The sequence below is a fragment of the Mangifera indica genome, chromosome 17 (assembly GCF_011075055.1).
Source record: "Mangifera indica cultivar Alphonso chromosome 17, CATAS_Mindica_2.1, whole genome shotgun sequence".
In the NCBI taxonomy this organism is placed as follows: Eukaryota; Viridiplantae; Streptophyta; class Magnoliopsida; order Sapindales; family Anacardiaceae; genus Mangifera; species Mangifera indica.
The window spans coordinates 2,255,496-2,276,838 of record NC_058153.1 but is presented as its reverse complement, the minus strand read 5'-3'; the positions used below and the strand labels follow the sequence as shown (position 1 = coordinate 2,276,838).

The 21,343-nt window shown below is 35.8% G+C and overlaps 4 protein-coding genes across 10 annotated transcripts; 1 reads left to right on the top strand and 3 right to left on the bottom strand.

Annotated features, from left to right (window-relative positions):
* Positions 1-1,956: 1,956 nt before the first annotated feature.
* On the bottom strand, positions 1,957-5,043 carry LOC123200480 (zinc finger CCCH domain-containing protein 32-like). Its single transcript, XM_044615676.1, has 3 exons — positions 4,851-5,043; positions 4,139-4,249; positions 1,957-3,776 (listed from the first exon to the last, which is right to left on the bottom strand). Exons 1-3 carry the CDS (start codon positions 4,923-4,925, stop codon positions 2,457-2,459), a joined length of 1,506 nt encoding a protein of 501 aa, XP_044471611.1. The 5' UTR covers positions 4,926-5,043; the 3' UTR covers positions 1,957-2,456.
* Positions 5,044-5,354: 311 nt separating this feature from the next.
* Positions 5,355-10,989, bottom strand: LOC123200481 (NADH-cytochrome b5 reductase-like protein). The gene is made up of 13 exons (XM_044615677.1): positions 10,739-10,989; positions 10,225-10,267; positions 9,977-10,052; positions 9,104-9,163; positions 8,905-8,955; positions 8,458-8,512; positions 8,266-8,336; positions 8,132-8,183; positions 7,609-7,686; positions 7,356-7,445; positions 7,148-7,261; positions 5,821-5,889; positions 5,355-5,734 (listed from the first exon to the last, which is right to left on the bottom strand). The coding sequence occupies exons 1-13, from the start codon at positions 10,907-10,909 to the stop codon at positions 5,678-5,680; spliced, it is 987 nt and encodes a 328-aa protein (XP_044471612.1). The 5' UTR covers positions 10,910-10,989; the 3' UTR covers positions 5,355-5,677.
* A 1,206-nt stretch (positions 10,990-12,195) lies between these two features.
* Positions 12,196-14,620, top strand: LOC123200538 (aspartate racemase-like). 7 transcript variants are annotated; one of them, XM_044615741.1, is made up of 4 exons: positions 12,196-12,323; positions 12,644-13,364; positions 13,531-13,720; positions 14,088-14,355. In XM_044615741.1, exons 2-4 carry the CDS (start codon positions 12,690-12,692, stop codon positions 14,267-14,269), a joined length of 1,047 nt encoding a protein of 348 aa, XP_044471676.1. In that variant the 5' UTR covers positions 12,196-12,323; positions 12,644-12,689; the 3' UTR covers positions 14,270-14,355. The 7 variants fall into 7 exon arrangements, with proteins under 7 accessions (XP_044471676.1, XP_044471680.1, XP_044471682.1 ...); XM_044615745.1 differs by adding an exon at positions 14,364-14,620 and having other exon boundaries at positions 12,210-13,364; positions 14,088-14,168; XM_044615747.1 differs by adding an exon at positions 14,364-14,620 and having other exon boundaries at positions 12,211-13,364; positions 14,103-14,168.
* Positions 14,621-14,886: 266 nt separating this feature from the next.
* LOC123200537 (nudix hydrolase 19, chloroplastic) lies at positions 14,887-19,891 on the bottom strand. The gene is made up of 6 exons (XM_044615740.1): positions 19,214-19,891; positions 18,044-18,184; positions 17,824-17,928; positions 17,633-17,732; positions 15,613-15,705; positions 14,887-15,237 (listed from the first exon to the last, which is right to left on the bottom strand). The coding sequence occupies exons 1-6, from the start codon at positions 19,700-19,702 to the stop codon at positions 14,945-14,947; spliced, it is 1,221 nt and encodes a 406-aa protein (XP_044471675.1). The 5' UTR covers positions 19,703-19,891; the 3' UTR covers positions 14,887-14,944.
* Positions 19,892-21,343: the final 1,452 nt, after the last annotated feature.

Below are 21,343 nucleotides of genomic sequence, written 5' to 3'. Positions count from 1 at the left end.
ATCGATTGACTGTCTTCGATTCATGATAAAACTTGAAGTTATTGATCCTCTTGGGTATGACCAATTTTTTCGATTTGTTAATTAGAAAAAGATTATGTTATACGGTTAAAATTCTTCCTTAGCTAAACTCATGGAACAACTCCTTAAGGGCAACAAATAATATGAAGGCAAACATTGCTCTAGCTCGTTGCTGTAAGATAAGCCTCAAACAAAACACATTTTCTTCTAAAAGCCACGAACTGAGAAACAAGGACTTAATTTGCCATGACTTCTCTAAACAATTGTTTTATATTGCCAAGAAATCGTTATACTCAATATCGAAAAGCATAATTGAAATGTAATTATTCTCTTATCATATATATCAAGTTGTTTGTTGTTACACTACTTTAAACAATTATATATGTAATCTCAATTATACAATAAATTAAGACACACACAACTTTCATTGTTTTCAGTCGTATTACACTATAATTTCTTATTATTTATATAATAATAACATTATAGATAGAAGCTTTTGAGTTTTTTAGTCGAATCATGTTAAAAATCGATTATTTTGATCTTCGTTATTGTGTCTTTTCATATTTTTGTACTTATGTCCATTCATATTTAGTATATTTTTTGTTGGTGTAAACTTTTATACCAACAATTTGATGTTAGAATGGCGCCTTGCCATAAGCTTTAGTATTTTCTTGACGACAAAATCTTTTTTCTCAAAGTGTAGTTGAACCCCTTTTTTCGATGGAATCCGATGGAAGAAAAACTGCTAAATTGCTATCAACTGCAAAGACAATGGTAGTCCTAATCACAACTCCCTATATTCACTCAACTTCATTTTTGAGTATCAACCTAACCTTTTGAGTAGGGCAACTACATATGCCTTCGAAGATGTCGCTTAGATAGCTCGTTTAACAGGCATAATCAAATATTTATCCAATGACTTGACAACATTGTCCCTATAACACTTGTAGGGGCACCAATGCCTCACGTACAACTTACATGAGGTTTCATGTCTTGCGCATAGGTTCTTTAAAACCCACGAGGGAAGACAATAGGCAACCCACATGGTAATGAGTATACGTGCAACTTAACATGCGTATTACAATTTATATAACAAAACTATCATACCTTGTCATGACACCAAATTTTCATGTGTAGAGTCGAATTTATAGGACAAAGTTGTTGACCCACAATATGTATATTTTAACTCACATCATGATGATGATACTTTTCAATATGTAAATCATGTCACACACCTGGGAAGTAATAACCTCAATGTGTTCAAAATAGCACATTAAGACAATGTCAATAAGTAGGGTACATGCTTACACCATGACAAAGCCAATCTTCAGCACATGGATCTTGATCCACATCTCGGTGGCATCACCTAAAGATGACACAACCATATATCTTACAATAGGGATGTCGACCCTTGACGTGTAAAAGAAACTTATATTCGGAGGGATTCTCTCATCAACTACACCACAAGATGGGTTGAAAATTGTCTTTGACAATTTGACTCGCCCTAGCAAACAAACTCAACGGCGTGAAATGCAACCAGCAAGACTATTTAAACACCACTGTGTTCACAACAAGCAGGCGATCAATTCACACTCAATAGACATCCCACTACATGGGCTTAGACAAACTCGAAGAGACATGATCACTCAAGAATACTAGCCAAAGGTTAAATTAAGAAAATCCTCATTCTCCCACAGATGCGCCGGGCACCCCCCTTCCCAACGGATTTAAGGCATCATCTATTTCTTTATTTGACAAAACTGGAGATCTCCAAGATCCCCTAGATGCCTCAACGATTTAACGGAGCTTCACCAATATCCTACTACTTAAGTTTACTCTCATTGGTACAAACTTCTACACCAACAGATTTATGAAAGATGAGTGTTATGAGTTGGTTCTTCAATGCAGTCAAAAGAACAATCACGTAGAAATGACAGATTATAACAAAGAGCAAACATAAATCGCTTAGAAATAGTTTTAAAGAGCAAGCTAATCTCTAATGAGAGAGTCATTGTTATATGCGGAAAAAGTGACAGTCTCATTACAAATTTACTGAATTAGATGTGCAGCTCTGCACATAAAATCAAGACAAGCTCAACACGAGCAGTGATACCAAATTTCTGATAGAAGTATATAGTCATAGCCTGACCAACTGCTTATTCTAAGAACTTTCTTTCAGCAAGGACATATCCGGGGAATTTAGATGTTACAGAAGTCCAGATAAAATGGCTGCTAGTTTTTTTTTTTTTTCTGGGTAAGTTTTATGATTTGGAAAACCAAGTTGAGTATGACCCCTTCAGATGCAGAACTTCTATATGAACGCCAATGGCTGCTAGTATTGTTGTCCCTCAAAGTCACAGCCTCTTTTTTTAATCGAGGATTTCACTAAGAGGTTGTTCCCTGAGAGTCAGCCAATCTTATGCTTGAAGTTGAATGCCCTATTTTCTCAGAGAAACCACTATTTTCTTCTCTTCTTTAATCTCAGCAAGAGTCTTGGGTCCTGTAAATGCAGTAGAAGTATCAGTAGATCTCCTCTCCCTTAAAACAGGATTTTTAGAGATTTCAGATGAACGCAAGCGCAGTTTTGCCAGCCTATTTTCCTTAGAATTCTGCCTAAACCTTCCAGCTTGTGAATACCTCAGCCACTCTCGCTGATTGGCACCATTTGAAAGAGTTCCATTGTCTCCATATGACTCAATATAATTCTTTCCAACTACTGATTCCCATCTTCTGTGCAGCCGCTGACCAATAACATGCCTTTGAGGCCTTTCTTGCCTTTGAAAAAATCTACATGATTCATGCTTTCTTGATGAATTAATAAAGCAGTGATCATCCACTGCCCTGCATTTCCTCAGATAGTCTCGAAGATCCAGGTTGCAGTCAATTACTGCCACTTTCGATAACAAGAATTTTCTCTTTCTAGAAAATAATGAATCCAACACCCTTTCTCTAGCAAAGATTGAAGTCTCTCTGACATTATCAAGAATGCAGCCATCCACACAATCATAACCACAGTACATCTGGCGTTCATAAAGAAGTTCTGCATCTGGATATGTGAGGCCATACTCAACTTGGTTTTCCAAATCAAAACCCAAAAAATGGCTATTAAGACCCCTGTGCTTCCTATTCATGGCCTGTAAGTACTCTGGATCATCATAATAACCCAAATTCTCTGATGCATTGTCACTATCCACAAGAACATCAAAACCTGGGGATGATTCCCACCGCCTATCCAGCTCAATGTAGCCATTCACTCGTTCCCTCGAATTCCAATCCGTGCATCGATTAGATCTAATTTTCACAGGGCATTCTTTTGGAACTTCTAGGTCTGACTTAATAGCAGCAGCTTCTTCACCCTCAGATAGAGACATCTGTGGCGAGGCACTTTGCCGTGGAATGCTTCTAGGAGCTGATTGCAGAAGATCATCCTTGGTCTGAATGCTCATAACCACTGCTGGCTTTGTGGAAGTTTCCAATAGATTTGGACATCTTTCTGTTGCTGCTGACCCAGTGTTATCTCCTGTAAGTGCCTTGTTTTCTGTGGGAAGAGCATCAGTAACTGCAGACGCTATCCTTGAAGATATTCCATCAGGTGCACTACATTCAGGACCATGCAAAAAGGAGCACCTGTCACCTTTGTTGCAAAAGCCATTGAAGTCAAAAAAACACGGAACAGAGATCTTGTTTGCAGACATGCAAGATTGATAAGACAATGAACCAAATTCAGATTGTGCTTCATTAAGATGCCCGTCCAGTGGCTGTTAAAGCAACAAAATATAGATCGAGTGACTTCATTGTTGAAGCAGTGGCTAACGTTGATAACCCAGAAACACAACCATCCACCAGAAAAAAATACAGAAACATAGAATATAAAAGATAACACTAAAAATGCAATGTACTAAATTAAAATTACGCTTTAGACAACAAATGACATTTGCCTATCCTATTAGCAGATAAGATTTCTGACATTCAAACTAATCACAATGTTACAAAGTATTTTTCGAAATCAAAGACAGGATGTGACATGGAGAATTATGAGGAAAAGAATTGATATACAAAGGCACAATTCTCTAATCAACATGTGGTAGAAACCATATATCACAAGCGAATAGGAACTTACAGGATGTCTAAAACCACAGGCTGGATTAATACAGTTCCCAGCTAACCAGTACCAACAATCCCTTGGGTTAAGTCTTGCAATTTCACAGTGCCGATACTCACAATCAATCCCCTAAGAAAAGAAAAAGATTATCATTCTTGCAGCCGAAACATAAATGATCTAAACTACTGCAGCTGGAATATAAAAAGATGCAGAAATTCTATAACAGTGAAACTTGGAGTGCAAGAACAAACAAAACATAAAAACCAAGAACAAACTTAATCAAGTACATGGAAAGAAACCCAATTTGGAACCAAACGAGTATGTATAAATTAGGTTTATTGATCATACAAATGTACTATGGTGCAAGGTATAAATGAAACAATAGTATCAATAATGAATTTCGGATCGTAAAAATTGACACTACTAATAGAGAATCAAACCCTAGATGAACTCAAACGGAAGCACAAATCACCATCACAACAATTGAACCCAAGACTCAAAAGAACAGATGCTAAATGAGCTATAAGTAAAAGAAAATGCAAAAATTGAGATCATGGAATATTAAAAGAAACTCTAGAATCCAAGATCTTTTAAATGTAGGCCTAGAAAGGCAAGTTGTTAAATTGAAAATAAATTTAAAAAAAAAAAGAAAGAAAAAGAAAAATGTCACAAACAAAAAGAGAAGAAATTAAGAAAAAAAAAGAAGCTAAGTTGATGGTTGAGAAGAAACCTTCTTGCAGGTGAAAGGAGACGCGAGAAAATAGACACAATCAGTGTACTTGTTCCGCTTTTGTACTTCTTCCATTTTTCAGTAATGGCCAAAGAAAATTCTACAGTACACTACACATCAACAAGTATCCGTCAGTATTTTTGTTGACATTGAAGTGACGGAGAGATCAATCGTAACAGTGAAAGAAATAAAATTTTCAGCAATCATCATTTCTTTATATTGCCTTCATGTACAATTTTTATGTATAAAAATTAAATAATTAAAATTTAAAAATAAAGTAATATATTATTATTTATAAAAATTAAATAATTAAAATTTAAAAATAAAATAAGATATTATTATTTATAATATATTAAATAAAATTATACATAAAAATTGAATATATACTTTTATTAATTCCAAAATGAAAATGTTTCACTTCATTCTTTAATCATCTTCCATCAGAGTAAAAACCTGAGACTTTTCCCCCTCACTCTGAGACTCCATTTCAAGGACTAAAGAATCTGGAAAGCTAACAAGGATTCTATTTACAATGCTGATTGTAAAGACTGATGTCAAAGGAAATTATAATCCAGTAACCATCAACTTCATCACCGCTGAAAGCTTGGATTTGCTAAACAGTACCACAACTTATTGTTCAACAATAAATTACAACTAAACTTGAATAAACAAGGTTCTTTCAAATTCAAATGTTCGGATCAGGATTGGCTCTTAAGATGTAACATTTGGGGATTTAATTCCTCTCACCATATGGTCATCGCATAATTTATTACATAAAATTTGGACTGAAAAGTATAGAATGAGGTTTGCTGAGATGTCTCCATCTATCAAAATTTGTAGACCATTTGCTCAGTATATCCAAGATCCTTGAGTACGCCGGTAAGCTGCAGCAAAGCAATTAAGAAACCACATTAAAGACTGAAAAATTTTGAATCAGTGATCAACAACAATAAAATATGCCTTTTCATACCTCCCCTTGTGAGCGGTCTTTAGCCTTATCACCAGATATATGCTTCATCATCCCCGGGGGACCACATACCTAAACAGGCATAATTAATTGATTCAGGGTTCAAAATTTGCTACCTCATCCCAATTCTTAAAACTTTTATATGACAGGTATGGTTTGACCTATAATCTTTCAGGTGGTTTCCAGTTACAGTATGTTAGGTCTCGAGTATACATTAACAGGAGAAAGAGAGCACTGGAAGATGGGACACGTGGCGACAGCAGGATTAACAACAAATCAATTTGTGCAGAGACATGTGGCAGCACAATAGTGGAGCAGAGGGCATGCATGCAGGCACTAGGACCACCAGCAGAAAAGAAAAGGACAGATAACAATATAAAGCAGCAGGGAAGCGGAGAAGAGGGGGAGAGCAGAAGGAAATGGTTTTGGGAGAGTACTAGGCCTCTATAATTGCCTAGGGAACTTGGGAGAGTATTACTTGGTTTTATTGTGTTAAGGTTATTAGTTAGTAGGGTATGACTGATCTTCATATGCTGAATTTGTAAGTGGATTAATTCCAGACTGATGCTTGTAAGCGGAAACTATTGAATTCCTTTATGAAAGTTTATTGTTTCATTCAAGCTATTGGCATAAGTTATCTGTTTACAAATTATTCTGTGACTGCATTGAGTGTGTGGGAACAGAGGTTACAACAGAGCAGAACTTCAGGTGAGACCACACTCTCTGAATTCCAGCAGTAGCTTGGGTTCATCAGGTTCCTAACACAGTATCCAGTAGCTTGTTTGGAAAAACTAATTTCTTGTTGACATTTGTGGGATTAAAAAGAATTCTCATGATATATATATATATATATATATATTTTTTATATATATATTTTATATATATATATAGAGAGATAGAGAGGGAGAGAGAGAGATGATAAAGTGAGAGAGAAGGAGATGCATGTGAAGGTCCAAGATAATTCAGAAATTGACAGGCAGTATCAGTAGGCATGACATTGAGAGAGTTGTTGGCTTTAGTAACAGAAATTTGAAATATTCTCAATGGCCTTAATCTAGTTTGGAGCAAGGGTACGAAGATGTAAACGAGGAGTTTATCACTCAAGCAGTAAAGGACTATCTGAAAAAGGTTTATGAGGATTTAACCTGCAGAAAGCTCTAACTGATATTCAATAAAATTTATTTTGCTTATGAAGAATCCTGAGTTTGGCCAATTGCTTGCTACTCATAGAGAGAATCTAAATTTGGATCTAACCGTACTCAATTTAGCCTCATATCTAGCTAACTCAGTTAATAAAGTTCAGTTGAAGAAAAGTAACAAAGTTCCTTACAAGAATAAGAGTATCATCACTTGGACTGGGCAAGCCTTTTATGACCATATCCTTTGAGACGTAACCTGCACCTCCTTTCCAATTTTTTGATGGCTTGTCCACAGTGTAGAATATCTGCAATTTTCGATCCGAAAAAAAAGTAGTTTTAGTTTGACAAAATGCATTTTTTAAACTAATACAACTATAAGTGCATGCTAAAAACCAGTACCTTAAAATTTGGATGGCTATCTGCAAGAATGTCAAGCTTCTGTTTCAGCAATATATCATCTGGTGAAACATTGGCATAAATCAATGATACCTATTGAGATTAATGCCGCTGTTAGAGATATAGTACAGACAAATCTGCTAAGGAAAGCACTTTAAATAAATAAATGACCTTTGTTTCAAACACAGAGTAGTGGGAAAAAAAAGTCAGTCAGACCATACCATTATCATAAGAAAGATAACAATAAGATGCTTACCTGAGTGTTGTCATCTGGATTCTTCAGTATAGCCTCAATGACCTGAAGCATAGGAGTAATACCTGTGCCACCAGCAATCTGGAAGAACATAACAATAGAAGGGAAATCACACAGTGTTATCAAAATTTATAGAATCATGGTTCTATTGCAAATTATCAGAGAAAGTTAACAAAATTTTTGACAGGAACTAGAAATTCAAATGAAAAGTAAAGTACATGTGCACAAGGAGTGATATCATTATGGAAATAAAAGAATATGCCATCAATTATCCTTGACATGTGGTAAGAACTGAAACGCCAGGCAACCACTCATTTCAGATGCATATGTCATGAATATATATGATGAAATCACATAACTTGGTGAATGGCATGGCCAGATGGGTAAGGACAATGAATGTTTCAGGGCTATTTATAGCCTTACACTTCTTGTGCTGTCATAATATCATAGTTAATAAAACACTGCCTTCATAATACTTCTTTGAGCTAGACAAATTATGTTTAGCAACTATAATCTAAGTTCTTACCATGCCAATGTGTTTCTTCATATTGGGAGAGTATCTGAGCTTTTCAATGGGCCTGAAAGAAATAAATACATTCAACTATAAGGATAATGTACAATTTAATCCCTCCCAATTCATCTAAAATGCAAGCAAAGTACCCTTTCACTTCAACCACATCCCCTGGTTTCAAGCTTGCAAGATGTTGACTCATTTTTCCCTCAGGGTACACCTGAAAAAATATAAAGGAGTGGACAAATGCAATTTAGAGATCATTACATTGATGTCCAAGGACATCTTTGAAAGTGGACACTGATAAAAGAAAGAGAAAAAATGCATTTATAACAAGATACCTTAACTAATAAGTCAAAGTATCCCTTGGAATCTGGGGACGATATAGGAGTATACCTGAACATAAAGGACAGAAGTAGCACAAGATACTTATCTAAGAAAGAAACATAAAGGACATAAAATAGATAAAACTGAACAATATGAAGAACTTCTTGCAATACGGCAAGAAACATCATCCAGTCATTTTAGAACAAAAACATCTGAATCAGCAACAAGTTAGCTCCTCCCCCCAACTTTGGCATAGGGGATGGAGAGAGTGAGAGAGATAACCCAGAACAGCTGAACAGTCACTGATGAAAATTCATATATTATGAGGTTTTTACCAAAACCATCCTCACCATGAAAAAATCAGACAGCATAAAAGGCAAATTTCAAAATCAGTGACCAAGCTACATAACTGGAAATGCAAGTTCAAATAATCAAAGTATGATTAGAACTGAAAGACTTACGGCCGTACGACATATTTTGTTTTCCCTTCAGCATCTTGTCCTAATGGGGCCCTGCAGTTATGATACCACATATAGCAGATGAATGCAAAAGCAGACTCCATTTGACTCTTATCCAATATCTCTAAATTATAAAAATCAGATTCTTCTTGAAAATCTGTAGGGATCTTACATCCATCTCAGATTATAAAGTAAACCATACCTTGTAAGGATGCATGATGCAATATCCAAACCCAATTTAGCGGATGGATCAAATGAGAACCTGCCATTTTGAGGAGATGGATAAGAAAATTAACCACTCTGAAAAAGTGTTTCAAACTTGGGACTTAAGAAGCCAACTTAAAAGTTTCACCATGATCTTCTCAAAGTTTAAATAATTTTATTGCTTTTAATAACAGGCACTTGGTCTTCTTTAACACTTGTAGAACAGGGAACCCTCAATTCCTTCAGATCGAATCATTTCTATTTCATCTTGGGGACAACGATAAATTTGCCACATTAATTAACAACTTCAGCTTCAATTCCATGTAAACTAAAATAAATTAAACCCTTCCCCAAGGAAATTCAATAAAATAAAATGTGTTATTGGGATATCTTAGTGACATAAATAATCCAAACTTACATCATAACTTTACAGAAGTTAGGACATGCATCCAATAATATATCATAGAAGAAAAAAAGATAGTTACACATGAACCTATCACATATATCAGATACTAATGATGTGAGACAGTATAAGGGGGTTTTCATCAATAAAAAAAATTGGAAGAAGCATGAGTAATGTACTTTTTTCACTTTTAGATATTGCATGAGAAATTCTAATTTTGGAATGAATTTTGTTCCATCATCCAGGTGTTTGTTTTACAAGGTTCTGTACCTCTCAGAGTAATACTGAATTGTGTCATCATTAGCAAGGATAACACCAGACTCACCCTTTTGGTGTCCATGGAGTCACAGAAGAAAAGATGCATCAAAACCAGAGATAAGTCCAGACAGACATGCTCTGACATTAATGATTGAGTAGATAACAGTGATTTTATGATACTTATTTGCAAACATAAGTGAATCAAGATACCTGAACAAATGAGTGTTGTGGCTGACTCTTGCAGTGTCTAGCAGCTTAAATTCAATCCACTTATCAGGATTGAGAGCTGAAATTAGACAGAAACGTCCACTGAAGTAATGGGGACATTGGCTACAGCTTTAAATCGAAAATAAAAGTTTGACCAAAGTAATATAGTCATCAAACTTTCAATGACTTGATTCTAATATACTGGAAGTCCATGCTACACTGACATTACAATTTTAGTAAAAGATACTCACCAATTTTTGGACCTTTCACTTCATTGATTTGATCTAAGTGAACCTGTAATTGAAAAGCAAAAACAAATTTGAGCTCTATATTCTGAAGAAACGTCAACGATGTACCATGACATGATGCATATTATCAACTCATCAACCCTAGTACTCATTTCAAAGCCTAAATATAACATAATCCAAACCATATAAAATGCCTATCTCAATAATAAACTACAACATACAAAGGTTAAACCCTGATCAGAGATCAACGAACTTAATCACCAGCAAAAAGAAAAGTAATGAAAACAATCAAATACATTTCCTCCCAGATAAAAACTTATACCAGCTTAAAATACTCCAAAAAACGAATTAACCAAATCATGAGTGTACCAACAACAATCACTAAATCCAGCTTAAAGCAGAACGAAAACAACCTTCCACTAAGAAATATACAAATACAGGCAAATGATCTAATCAACCCAATCTAATAAATGGCCAATTTGAGGAAAACGAAGATTGATTTTGCAAGAGAAATCACCAAATTTGGAGATGAAAAGTAGTAGTAGTAAGAGATTCCACCAGAAACTGCGGCAATTGCACCCAAGGGGAGTCGAATTTTACTGAAGGTGGACTTGGGTTGGCTTCCGAATGCATTGTTGAAAGCAACTGGAGTGGCTTTTGCCAGCTTCCTGAAGAAACTAGTCGCCATCTTTCACTCAAAGTAGAAGGAACACAAAGGAAAGAATCGTAGAGATTGATGAAGTGAAAAAGAAACTACACCGTGTGCTCGCGTTTTGTTTAAGAGATATCATCTCCTCGTTTGTTGGGGTTGAGATGACCGATCTTTAAAAATTAACCACTAGGATCTCGCCACGTGGTATAAGGAACTTTCGTAAGAGAGGCGGTCCCATTCTAATGGTTCGTGCCGTTTTGGTCTTATTTATTTGGATGGATCTAAGCCTGGGCTTCGCTTTGCTGGGCCAATCTGCCTGATCGGCAGCCCATGCATTAAGAAGAAGATTGATTAGCACGGATGGCCCAAACATGAAAGAGGTGGGTTGAAATGGATCCGAACCAAGTCGTGCCTGAATTCTCTTCAACTTGAGTCTGATTCAAATTAAAAATAATTTAATTCAAATTTGACAAGTCAAAATTAAATATAGTTTAAGTTTGATTAGAATGAAAAATAGTTTGGATCGATTCAATTTAAATTTAATTCGAATTTATAGTCAGGATTCGTGACTCGAGTTCACTATTTAATAAATAATGATATTATTTAATTTAATAATAGATAAAATAATGTTATTTTAAAAATTATTTGACATAATTTAAATTTAATTATAAATTAAGCTTGAATCAAATAAAATTATTTTTTGATTCGTGAGTTGAATTGAGTAAACTCTTTTAATTCAAATTTGATTTAAATTTAAGCTGGTTGAATGTTAATTAAATCATTTTTCAAGACCAAGCTCTGTGGATCATACACCATCTCTTATGGTGGGATGTATTAGTGAAGATATCCAATACCTGAAAACTGTTCATTCCGGTGAAGCCGTCATGTTGACAACACTCTTGCAACCTTCTGGAGAATGAGGTGTCAAAATATATCTCGCTAAGGCCATTATCTCAGGAGACTCTCAAGTGACAAGACAAATCAGTGTCTTCTTGCTATGAGTCTCATCAACCATCATTTCCAAAGGGAAAACTGCTTCACCTACACCCAGTAATTAGGGTCCACAAAAATACTCATTTTCCCAGCCACAGGTTCACCATTAGATATTAGAAATGACCATCAATGGCTATAAACAACTTCGTGACCGCAAATGGAGTTAAAATAAAGAGATTCATACACAATATTATCATAATAAGACAAAGTAAAAAGATGATTGACAGAAAATTTTTTTGTCAGTGTCGGCAGATCTAAGGACTCATGTCCCTCTCTGTTGTTGAAGATAACCATCTTACTCAATAATTTAGAACCCATTAATGATTTAAAACATAGGACAAAATCTGTCATGCTCCATTTTGCGATCATTCATTGGTCATCTCACCATTTTCTCTGTTTATTCGCAGTACCACTCAGGCACTGAGGCCTGTTTATTTACAGAGTGCTGTGGCAAAAGGTGACTGGATGACAATTATGTAGATTCTTTCCACCTACTTATGATTGGTTACTCCATGTGTTGTATGCATCTAGCTGTTGTATGTAAGACATTCAGAGTTAAGAAGTTTCTGATTTCCTTTATCTATATCGTTGTCTCTATTCCGCTAGTACATTCATCTAACAAAATCTGCTTTTTTTGTGAGGCTTCTTTTTGTTGTTTGAATTCGATTCTGAAAGAAACCCTTCACTTTAAATAGATTCTTTCACGTGGGTTTTGGTGTCAGGATTTCTAGTGGTGCAATATAGCTATAACACTGATTTTGGCTGTGAAATTCTTAGGATTACGTATAGCTGCTGGATTTATAGAAGCTTTTAGCAGCCCGGAATGTTTGATGGAGGCATGTTTACTTCTTCCCATACAGTCAATTGTCCTTCTGTTTTTCTAAGTAATTTAAACAAGAATAAGACTCAGTTTAGAGCAAGAACATGTCCATCTGCAGCTGTACAATCATCTCCATTTCAAGCACAGATCAGTGAGAGTAGAAATTTACGGAATCTTAAGAAGTTTTCAGGTTCTTATAAATCTGTGAAAAGAGCAAATACTGTTGGTATCATTGGAGGGGTATCTGTTTCTGCAACTCTTAGTTTCCTGGAAAAGCTTGTTAGGTGGAGTTCAAAAGATGCCAAAGAATGTGTTCCTTTTGTTCTATGCTATGACCCAGAATTGAAGAATGAGCTCTTTCATTCATTAAAGAGAACAGGAGATCAAAACAAATCAAATCGTGGGTTTATCGTCGAGAATTTGCTGCATAAAAGGTCCTTTCTCGAGCAATTTGGCGCTCGTTGCATAGTTATGCCTTGCCATGTTTCACATGCTTGGCATGAGGAGATATCCGAGGGATGTTCGGTGCCCTTTCTCCATATTGGTGAGTGTGTTACCAGGGAGCTTAAGGAAGCCAAGTTAAAGCCATTAGAACCTGGAAGTGGTGTCCGGATTGGGGTGCTTGCTACACATGAAACTTTGACTGCTGGAATTTATCAAGAACAACTAGAGAGTCAGGTATTACCTTCTAATTGATCTAAAAAAACTAGTTTCATTAGTTATTGATCTGTTTTCGGCAGGAAACAAAATTGAGTTTCGACAAAAGAGCAAAAGATGTGGATAAACAGATGAAACAGTTTTCTGCCTGGGTGTTGATTAATGGCGTTATCATCTTAATGTGCAGGGCTTTGAAGTTGTGTTGCCAGATGCTGCAACCATGGAGCATATTATAATTCCTATAATCGAAACAATGAACAGAGGAGACATCGAAGGGGCACAGAATCTCTTAAGAATTGCCATTCATGTTCTGTTGGTCAGGGCTGTAAATGCTGTAATCCTTGCTTCAGATGAGATGCAAGGCCTTTTACCAGATGGTGATCCTCTTCTTAAGAAACGCATAGATCCCATGGATGCTTTGGCCAGATCAACTGTAAATTGTGCTAGATCAAATCAAATGGTACACTAGATAACTTAGATACAATTGTATTATTCCCACCATTCTTATTTTATATTAACTTGCTAATGAAGGGCTGCTACTAGAAGATCACCATAACATTACCAGAGAAAGACACGTGACAGAAAAATGGCGTGTCGGACCATGAAAAAAATATTTGATTTTGACAATGGCCATTTCCAGTATAGAAGTAACATAAACAAGTGAAAACCAAGATTCATTCCATTAGTAAGACTTGTGCAGAACTGCTTTAATTTCATTTCAGAATTTTACTGACTCATTTCCAGAGTTTATTTTCGCAGGCCCAAAACAAACATACAGAAGGGCAGCCCACAAGATGATCCAGCTGAAAGTATCATGGGATGCAAGGCTGATGAGGATATTCTGGGAAATTCAGATGAAATGCTGGAAGTGGAGAAAGTGCAGCAAGTGGCTAGTGGGAAAGTGGCCAACGTGTGCAGAAGATTGAGCATGAAATTAGGCAGCCATGAGGAAAGTGAAAGAGAGAGGCTGCCTATAAATACAGGTATGAAGAGAAAGGGGGGAGGGGGGGTGTGTGTGGTGTGGGGAAGGAGAGAAAAGGGGGAAGAAGACTCTCCAGAGTTGATTAAATTCATAGGAGCTCTTTGTTAACTTAATTGCTTTAGTGTTCTGTTGTTGTGTCCTTTTATTTGATGCTGTTCTGTTGTTTTGATTAATTGGATTATTCTTGCATTGGTTGTTTTAATTTCTGTAATTAGATGCTGTGATTACTACAGGAAGTGATGCTGTTACTTCCCTTCACATTAAATATTGAACTACAATTGGTTTGTTAAATTTACATTCTGGAAGTTTTGAATCTTATTTTGAAGCTTTTCTTGTGAGGGATCTGTTATCTTGAGTATTCTGAAAATCTATTTGGAGGCATTCTTCTACTGGAATTCTCTGTTCTACAGGTCTGAATTTTCTATTCTATAGGTCTGCAACAAAGCACTACAAATTACAGACAAAAATTCCATCTTAGTTATGTGCCAACTAGCCATTACCAGCTCCAGAAACAATTATCACCAATACCTAATAGTATACGAAAAAGAGAAACAAAAAAAATGTAGTAAGGAATATAAATCATAGATTCACAGCTGCTTGAGTTCAATACAGGTCACCACTACAACTTTGACATAGAACTGCTAGACTGATTTGTTTGAACTTGGACACCATTTGGGGCAACATCTTGATTGACCCAGGAAGAGATGAGGTGGTGGGCTATCGCAAAGGGACCTGGGATAAACATTGGAGAGAGTTCCCTGCTTTCAACATTAAAATCCGCTGCTAAGCTCTGTCCTTTCACAACTCCCTTGCACATGTGTTCCACCTTTGCAGCTGCCGTTCTTTGTGCCTTCTTGTATTCAGCAAATGTTAATGCCTTCTTTACATCTTCTCTACCGTGCCATTTAGCATCTGAAGAGATGAGGTCTCAAAATATTTACTTTGCCAAGTCAAGAACTGAAATTATTGTTCAATTTATTATACTTGCATGAACATGCAAGACAGAAGGCCATGAGCATATTATCTGAGCTACAAACATGAAAATTGAAATGTCCAGATGTAGCTTTATTGAGACATGTTCTACAGATATTTTGATGATTTTGCACCAGATTTTAACAGATATATTTAACACATCACAAAAAATTGGAAAAGATTATAATAAAAAGAAAAGAGTAAGAGCATACACGTGGAGTGACATCTGCAAAATGTAACTTCTCATTTTGAAAGGAGGACATAAGAGGGTCAATGTAGTTGATTACATGTATAAATTCTAAATTTTACGATTACCTTCCAACTCTTCTTTGTCTACATTTATCTCCAGTGATTTTGCGTATGCAAAAAACCCAACCATCAACTGGCATGGCATGCTACTCGGGTCAACTGAAACAGACCAAATAAGATCTTACAGTTAACAAGAGAAACTGCCATAAGAAGAGAAAACTATGTAAGACAACTAAACAGATCTTTAAGCCAACAATACTCATAAGAAAATAGAAGAGAATCATGCAAGACGTGGTTCACTTACTTTTAGATGAATACAAAAGGTTTTCTCCTTTTCTTTTAATGAATTATGTTTCCAGCAAATAGATGCTATAGATGGAGTGGTAACTAAAAGATGCTGTTGACAAAGACAACAAACCATTATATTATAGATCACTACTATCATACTAAGTTAATATGTTAGGAACCCAACTCTTATTCTACTAAAACACAAAAAAACATAATAAACTAAAACTATTTCATTAATCAAAATATTACAAAGATAAACCGAACATTTCGAAGAGTTCGGAGTCTCCCATTTTCCGGCCGTTCGAGACGTCGGAGACCTCCCTAAATCAGCCAAGGATGATTGCTCTCAAACAAAACCCTAATATATTTTTTCTCCTTCTCTTTTAAAACTCAAAACATATATTTATAACAGAAATTGATCATTGGATTGAAGACAAGTGTCACAATCCTAACATTTTCTTCTCCTTCAAAACCATCTTGTCTTCGAGATGGATATTTATATAATTATTTTTTTTCTTTTTTTAATAATTTTTTCTGATTTTTTTAATTTTTTTTTTAAATTTATTATTATTATTATTTTTTATCTCCTTACCCCTTCTCTCTGCTGTTGCTTCTTCACCCTTTTTCTTTTTTCAACGGCCCCGCATCTTTTCTTTTTCTCTTTCCAAGAAACCACTTATTGCCTTCCCTTCTATTTTCCCAACAAACCACAGTTCTCCTCCTTTTTCCAACAAACCAACCGCCACTACCTTCCACCCTTTTATTTTTTTATCTTTTCTCTCTCTCCTTTCTCTTTTCTTCTTCTCGTCTTTTTCTCTTCTTCTTTCTTCTCTGCGTTTTCTCCCTTCTGTCTTTTTTTTTTTCTTCCGCTTCCGCCGACGTTTCATTTTCTTCACCTTCTTCTTCTTCTTCTGTTTTCCTCTTCTTCTCTTTTTACACTTTCAAACTCATTTCTCCCTGTGATGATTCTTCTTCAATTCAGCCTTCTCTGTGAACATTTTTCGGCTACTCTTCACTTTTTCCGGCGAATCTTCACTTTTTCGACCATCATCTGTCCTCTCCACTGGATCGAATGCTTTGATATCATTTTGTTAAAAACTCAGCTCTTATTCTACTAAAACACAAAATTAAAACACAAAAAAATATAATAAACTAAAACTATTTCATTAATCAAAATATTACAAAGATAAACCGAACATTTTGAAGAGTTCGGGGCCTCCCATTTTCCAGCCGTTCAAGGTGCTGGAGACCTTCCTAAATCAGCCAAGGATGGCTGCCCTCAAACAAAACCCTAATATATTTTCTTCTCCTTCTCTTTTAAAACCCAAAATATATATTTATAATAGAAATTGACCATTGGATTGAAAAGAAGTTTCACAATCCTAACATAATATCAATTGGGGAAATTTTCATGAACATTCAAGTGAGATGGTTGATCGAGTGTACTAAAAGATGTTAAGGAATAGTATGGTTCAAGTTGCAGATTTTCCAAGGGCATGGAAATTGCTTGTTAGCTTAGAGAACAAATTATCGAAAATGATTTATTAGGCAATATCGTCCCACATAGTTTGAAGCTACAACATAAATATTTTATAACCAGCTCCTACTTGCCTGGGTATACTTTCGCACAGCCCAGACAAGTTAAAACTTTTTCATGTAAACTAGCAACATTATACATTTTTCATTTATATATATTAATTGTCATAGTTTCATGAGTAACTGCATTTTGCATTTGCTAGCAATAACATAGCAGGTCCAAAAAATGAAGAAACAACATAAGAAGTGGTGGAAATGATACCAGGCCATGGTTGAGAACTATGATAGATGACATCTCCCACTTCAATGCCAGTCTCTTCCCATGTTTCTCTTCTCACTGCTTCTTCTAAGCTTTCTCCTGGCTAAGGACAAGGAAAGTATTCAAATGAGAAGTTTCAGCTACGAGAGGAAGATTTAAAGAGAGAGATAATATTAAGTTGGCAATACACACACCTCTATAAAACCTGCTAAACAACTCCACATTCGGGGGACAAACCTAGACTGCCTGCTTAAAAGTGCACAATCATTCTCTCTATCTATGACTAACATAATGACTACCTGTAGTGACAGCACCATGATCCACGAAAGGAAGGTAACATTCAGTGTTTTGAATATATAAATTCCAATAGAGACAGTGGTTAAAATGAAAAGATAAGAGCATCAATCACCATACCGGATCAACACGAGGGTAAATCCTCTTGTTGCACCTAATATTTGAGCACTGCTTACGCCTCCCAGCTTTCATGGGAAATGTTTTTGCCCCACAAACTCCACAAAAATGTGATAAGTTATGCCACTCCAGCAGTGCCCTGGCCTAATAAAAAGTCATGAACGGCCATAGATGCAACCATAAGAAATAAGTTGTCAAAAGGGAAAATTTGTAGTATTTGATACAGTTAAGGTGCAAAGCAGCAATCAAATCATCAATTCAATCGGAAAGTGAAAACGAAGAGGGAAAGGGAAGAGCAAACAGGAGATTCTTTTTGGGTTATCAGAGGGGACAGATGCTGTAAAATCATATAAAGTTAGAAGAATAGAATATGTATAGTTGCAAGCCTTCTGGGTAGATGCAACACCATTCAAGACAGGCATAAATCTTCTTGTATGTCAAAGAAAATATTTTAAAGCACGAAAGTAAATCTTGAATACCCCTGAATTAAATAAGATAGAACAGCAAACTAACAACCTTATCCTTAGAAAATCTTAAAAAACTCAAAAGGAAAATTATTCTAATCATAATATCAACACATGCAATTGTTCTGAATAGTACAGTGATTTTTTTATTCCAAGCAAGAGACACCATATTAGGCACAAGTGAATCACTTCCCAGGCTAAACTGTATCTTCTCTTACTAATGTCCAACGTCTATCATTTGAACAAATCAAATACTGGCATATCAGGCACATATGCATAAAGTAATACTATAGACCCGAACTCTATTATTCAATGGCACCATAAGGTCCATAACACCATCACATCATATAGATTATAGATTTAAGAACTAACTTCCCTCAAATCTCCACCCATTTTTTTAAACAAACTGCTCATAGAATTAAAATCATTTTTCCATTCTGACTTCAGTTGACAGATGAAAATTCAGATCAAGCAACAATATGTTGGCAGTCGACTGCATGTTATGACTGTTAATGGGGTATATACATCAGTACATAATCCAGATGAAACTAACTCCACTAACCATATAGATCAAACAGTTCAAGCGTTTACATGAAATCAACAGTAAAGACAGACTCCATTGACAAAAGAACAAATACCAAATGCTAACCAGCCGATTCAATTTTTTCTCTCTTTCTGTTCTTCAGTAATAATAATAATAAACACTTACATTACCAGCAATGGCTAATTCACCCATGGCCTGCTCATCAGCCCAATCAGTGGCCACCATAAGCGTCCTCAGCTCAACAAAGCAAAATTGCTTTCTACCTAATTCAGGAACCAAGCTATCCTCTCCAGAAACATCGATAGCCCAATACACCACATCCTCCTCAGAGCGTGAACCCAGATAAACTAAAGAGTCTTCACTCAACTGCGCCCCACAACTTTCCAATAATTTCTTGCAATCAGGCAAGCTGATCCAACCCAGATGCCAACTCGGGGAAATTTCACCAGGGGTAGATGAGGCTAAAGGCCTGCCTTTTCTGAAAGGCAAGACCTTGAAATCAGGAGAAGAAGGTTGTTGTAGGAGGGTATTGTCTAAAAGTCGTGTTTTGAGAGAATCAAAAGCTGAGACTGATGAAAAAGGGTCATTTGACTTGGGGGTTTTTGATCTTATAGGATTGCCAGCAAAGGCATGGGACTGTAGGTTAATGGACATGGTGGTTGTAGTTCTGGTGAAGAAGGAGTTAATGAAAGTTTCGAGAGTGAAAATAGTTTATTAGAGAGAAGAAAAAGAGATGTGGAAGAAGAAGAAGACGAAGAGAGGAGTGTGAGGATAGCTCTCATGTTCCATTGAGTGGCTCACAGGGTTTAAAGACGTAATAGAAAACAGCTGAGCGGCTGGATAGTGCCTAAGCAGATTTTTCGGGTGGTTGAAACTGGAAGAGAGGCTTGCTCAATTACCCGCCCGAACCAACTTAGCTCTACCAAAGGAAATAATTTTGAGTGATATTCATTGATAATAATAAATAGGCCAAACGACTATTTCCCACCCAAGGTATGCTGTAATGACAAGTTTCCACCATTTAACTATGGAAATACCAAACACCCACCCATGACTGATTAAATTTAACAAAACCCTAACGGTGATAAGGGTAAAATCGTCATTTTCTCTATAATATTAAAAATAAACTAAAATAGAATCAACTTTTGTCCCCATAAACTTTAAAAACTACAATTTTCCCTTACCCTAAGTTTTAAAAAATTGCAATTTCACCCTAGGGTTTCGTTTTGAAATCTCCGGCGACATCTCCAGCTCCATTGCCGATGGCTTCTCCCTCCCGAAGCATCCTCTCCTTCCGACGATCTTTTTCCTCCCATTTGGACGTCTGATCAGCGTTGGAGAAGCCATGGAAGACGAAGAACTTTGTCGGGGAAGACGAAGTTCTTTGTCTTCCCAGTCGTCTAGGAAGACGATCATCTTCCCAGAAGAAGACGAGACGACTCGTCGTCCTCTGGGAAAACGAGTCGTCTTCATCTGGGAAGACGATCGTCTTCTCAGACGACGTCTCTCTGCGTCGGATGGGTTGGGGTGGAGTTGAGGGGGGCCGTCGGTGGAAGAGAAACCGTCGGGAGGGGGAGATGGCCGGCGATGGCACCAGAGAAAGTGAAAGGGTTCGGAAAATAAACCCTAGGGGGGGAACTGCAATTTTTTCAAACTTAGCTTAGAGAAAAAATGTTAGTTTTTAAACTTTTAGGGGGGAAAATGAGATTAAATTTTCAGGGGTTAGGGTTTCGTTAAATTTAACCGGTCATGAGTGGTTATTTGATGTTTCAATAATTAAAGGGTGAAAACTTGTCATTACAACATACCTTGGGTGGGAAATAGTCGTTTGGCCTAATAAATAATACTAATTAAAATAGATAAATAAATAATATATTATTTAATAATTAAATATTTAATATCTAATATTTAATTATAGGATAATATATTTTATATAATAATATTATTAATAATATATTATTATTTTAATATATTGTGTGAAAATGATTGGAATCCGAAACTAAAACTTCTCATTATATCTTAAGCGGGATATTTGAAAATGTAATAGAAAATCTAACAATTATGGTGGTTAATAGATATATTTGAAAATATAATAAAAGAAAGATATTAATTGTCACATTGAATTGTTATCATATCTTAATAAGTATATTTAAAATTTTAATTAAAAACATTAATTATCACATTAAATTATTCTCAAAACCTTGTATAATAAAATAAACTTTATAATATTTAATAATTTTATATCCTTAAGTTTCATGCAATCAAACAATTGCATCTTGCCCGTATACACAATCC